The following is a 4,016-nucleotide window of genomic DNA, read 5'->3' on the forward strand; positions in this document are numbered from 1 at the left end:
CCACTTACTGACTGCTGACAACCACGAGGGAACACTGGTCTACTTACTGACAGACAACCACCAGGGAACACTGGTCTACTTACTGACAGTTGACGACCACATGGGAACACTGGTCTACTTACTGACAGCTGACAACCACGAGGGAACACTGGTCTACTTACTGACAGCTGACAACCACGAGTGAACACTGGTCTACTTATTGACAGCTGACAACCATGAGGGAACACTGGTCTACCTACTGACAGACAACCATGAGGGAACACTGGTCTACTTACTGACTCAGCTGACAACCACGAGGGAACACTGGTCTACTATCTGACAGCTGACAACCACGAGGGAACACTGGTCTACCTACTGACAGACAACCACCAGGGAACACTGGTCTACTTACTGACAGCTGACAACCACGAGGGAACACTGGTCTACTTACTGACAGCCAACCATGAGTGAACACTAGTCTACTTACTGACAGACAACCATGAGGAAACACTGGTCTACCTACTGACAGACAACCATGAGGGAACATTGGTCTACTTACTGACAACTGACAACCACGAGGGAACACTGGTCTACTTACTGACAGCTGACAATCACGAGGGAACACTTGTCCTGCACACTTGAATTTATTCTTCCAATATTAATGGCATTTCTTCTATTGTTCAGAGCTAAACATCACAATCATGTATTATCCTCACATGTTGCACTAAAGTCACTTTATAATTTTCTCAAGACAAGAAAATGTGCATTTGTTAGTGCATAATAAAATGTCAACAATTTAGTAATTGTTTTTAGGCAGAGGATACAGACAGTATACATTGTTTATGTAAAACATCATTTATATCTGTTGTGATTTTTACAAATAGTTTATTTCATTATTCACTTTTGGATAAAACATCAACTGTCTTCTGGGTGTTTAGTGTCAACAGTAGTTCCTCTTTGAATATTTTAAAATGTTAATGCCTGGTTTATCACCTCTCAAGTCTACTACAAAGACACACTTCATCATTGAGCTAGCTTTCTGGTTGTTATCAAATATTTGTGAAAACCTTTGCAGTGAATAAAAAGTACTGTTCTGATTGCATAATGTTTTTAGGTCACCTGAGACAAAGTCTCAAGTGACCTATTGCGATCGCCTTTTGTCCGTCGTCGTCCGTCCGTAAACAATTTACATTTTCGACTTCTTCTCCAAAACCCCTGAACCAATTTCAATGAAATTTTGCAGAAACCTTCCATGGACAAAGGTCAACTAAAATTGTGAATTATATGGTCCCCAGCCCCCAGGGGCCTGAGGGGCGGGGCCAAAAAGGGTAAAATTGACTAAAATTTCAAAAATCTTCTTCTCCTTAAGATCCAGATATGGTAGAATCAAATACTCTTCATAGATGGAAGGGTCTTAAGGTGCTTTCTGGTTATAAGGTCAAAGGGTTATAATTCCAATCCCAGGGTCGAATTGACTGAAATTTCAAAAATCTTCTTCTTAAGACCTAGATACATATCAGCCCTGACTGACCCCCCGGGGCTGATGGGTGGGGGGGTCAAAAAGGGTCGAATTGACTGAAATTTCAAAATCTTCTTCTCAAGACCAGATGTGGTAGAATCAAATACTCTTCATAGATGGAAGGGTTTTTAGATGCTCTAACAAAATTGTGATTTTTTTTACCCTAGGGTCTCACGTTACCCCAAGGGAAGGAGGGGGGGGGGGGGGCAAAATTTGTTATGGTTTATAATGGCAAATGATACTTTGAATATTACATGTTGATAACTTGATTGGAATTATAACCCTAAGTTGACAGCTTGATACTTAGAAAATTTTGAGCCATCCCTACCCCCAACAGCTGTGAGTGGGGCCCAATGGAGTCCGTGTGCTAAAATAAAATTTCTTCATTTTCCTTGTTTAGAATCAGAGGTGCTAGTTTCAAATACTTTTCAGTCTTAAATCTGCATGCTAGATATTGAATAAGGTGGTTTTATTGTTTTTTGTCACTTTGAATAATATTTCTGTTCATGTTAAAAACAAAAATCAACTCTCTGTATAAATATATCAGGTGACCGTTAAGGCCCACGGGCCTCTTGTTGAATAATATCTGCACTTGTGTAGATATAACATTTAATATATCTTCACTTCAGTTCTTCACCCATAAATGTTATCAGCTGAAGGCTTTCATGCATGGGGAAGCATCGGGGCACATATTTATGAAATTTTTCTCATAAGCTCAAGCATGAATTTTGTGCTCAAGTAAATCACATTCTAGATCTGTGCACAACTAAATCATTTAATATATATGTTATTACTAAGCTTTTGAGCTTACAGCTTTAATATTTGAAGTTCAACGCTAGTGACAATTGTTTAGATTCATAGATACATACCTCACAAAGGCTTCAAAAGGCTTTTTTGGCAGGTTTAATGGCATATAAGAGCGCTAGACTACATGTGCCTGCTTTTAACAAATGGAAGTTTACAAGCCAAACCAGTGAAGTGGTATGGGAAAACCCCCTGACTTTTGACCCCATATCAATCCACCATCACATATTTAAATCTTCTAAAACTAATGTGTCAACAATTTCCCATCAAGATTACTCAGAGGCACTGTATTTATCAGAGGCACTGTATTTAACAGGAACAAATTTTAGGTAGGGAATACAATCGTATGAAACACTTGCTGATTGGCTGATTTAGTTTTGTGAGTCCTCAAGCCGACTTTCTTGTAATTCGCTTTAATTGTGTGACACAGTTTTAGAAAGTCAATTTTATACTTTAAAATCAGTATTTGGCTTAAAAACTCTCCAAATTTCTTACATATCATTGACAAAATATGGTAATTTTATTAATTTATCACTGGCACAAGAAACTGGACTAGCTAGCATAGAATCTGGGTTTGAACAATGCATGAGAATGGTTTCATGAATATGGGCCCTTGGAAGTGGACAAAGTATTTACAGATCAAACCCCAATGGTGCTTCATGCTGGGTGTTCTTTTCATAGTATTGGGAGGAATTTTTCATCTTGAGCATTATATTTTATTGATGCAAGATCAGACTCCTGTGCTGATCATGATCATTACTGTCATGATCATGAATAGTGTTTTTCATGCAGGACGAATATCACTTCCATTCTTTTATTTCTGTGTCAAGATGCTTGGCCCCTTTACCCAATTATGATAAGATATACAAAAAAACACCCACTATGATAAGGACAAACAATCCCGCCACCTGTGAAAAAAATTAAACAGAGGAGAAACAGCGATTGACTGTCACAACATGTTATGATTGGGAATAGGCATTTACAATGTTGTTGTTGTAATTCATTATTACCTTTCTCCCGACTGCTTAAGAATTATGATTTTGAGGGCAGTTGAAAACATGATGTTGAATGTAAGCGAAGCGAAGCTTCATCTTTACTTATCTTGTACTGGACTGTTCATAAATATCTTTAATTTGCTATGAATCTTTAAATGCTTTGTTTAAAAATTGTGATTTCAGGTGATTGGAAGAAGTCATATTAATTTTAAAGACAAAGAAAAGACATTTTATTTGCAGACTTAAAAGGATATTGTATTGTAACCTGAAATCATGGACAGCAAAGATGAAACAAAATGTGCAACTAATGGCATTCAGTTGGACCCAGGAAACAACACTGAAGATCAGGACAGTTACCGTGATGGAGATGAGGTTGATGGAATGTCAAGAAGAAAGTCATCAATATGGATGACGATGAAGAACCAGATTCGTGTTGGAGATAAAGGCGCAACCCCACTAAATTGGAAACATGTCTTTTTGGTATTCATATCATTAGTAAGCATATAACAAGACTTCTGCTAATACAATTTCATTTTTTTTAAAAGTGAGAAATGCAAGATCAGTTTCAAATGTACTACATGTGCAGGATGTCCTTAAAGTCAGATGTTAGTACAGAGAGTAGCCAGGTTTTGTTGTATATATAACAGGATGTCCTTAAAGTCAGATGTCAGTACAGAGAGTAGCCAGGTTTTGTTGTATATATAACAGGATGTCCTTAA

At 37.7% G+C, this 4,016-nt stretch overlaps 1 protein-coding gene across 6 annotated transcripts in view; it reads left to right on the top strand.

Moving 5' to 3' along the window:
- Positions 1-4,016, top strand: part of LOC110462150 (protein ZINC INDUCED FACILITATOR-LIKE 1-like) — a 129,939-nt gene that overhangs the window by 27,853 nt on the left and 98,070 nt on the right. For 3 of the 6 annotated variants that reach the window (XM_021515988.1, XM_021515993.1, XM_021515990.1), the window contains exon 2: positions 3,481-3,792. The exons of 1 other annotated variant lie outside the window; for it this stretch is intronic. In XM_021515988.1, the coding sequence (XP_021371663.1) occupies positions 3,571-3,792 (222 nt within the window). In that variant the 5' untranslated portion in view covers positions 3,481-3,570. The remainder of the gene's footprint in view (positions 1-3,480; positions 3,793-4,016) is intronic. 2 more of the 6 variants (XM_021515989.1, XM_021515991.1) reach the window with 1 other exon arrangement.

Source organism: Mizuhopecten yessoensis, unplaced genomic scaffold, assembly GCF_002113885.1.
Source record: "Mizuhopecten yessoensis strain PY_sf001 unplaced genomic scaffold, ASM211388v2 scaffold10753, whole genome shotgun sequence".
Classification (NCBI taxonomy): Eukaryota; Metazoa; Mollusca; class Bivalvia; order Pectinida; family Pectinidae; genus Mizuhopecten; species Mizuhopecten yessoensis.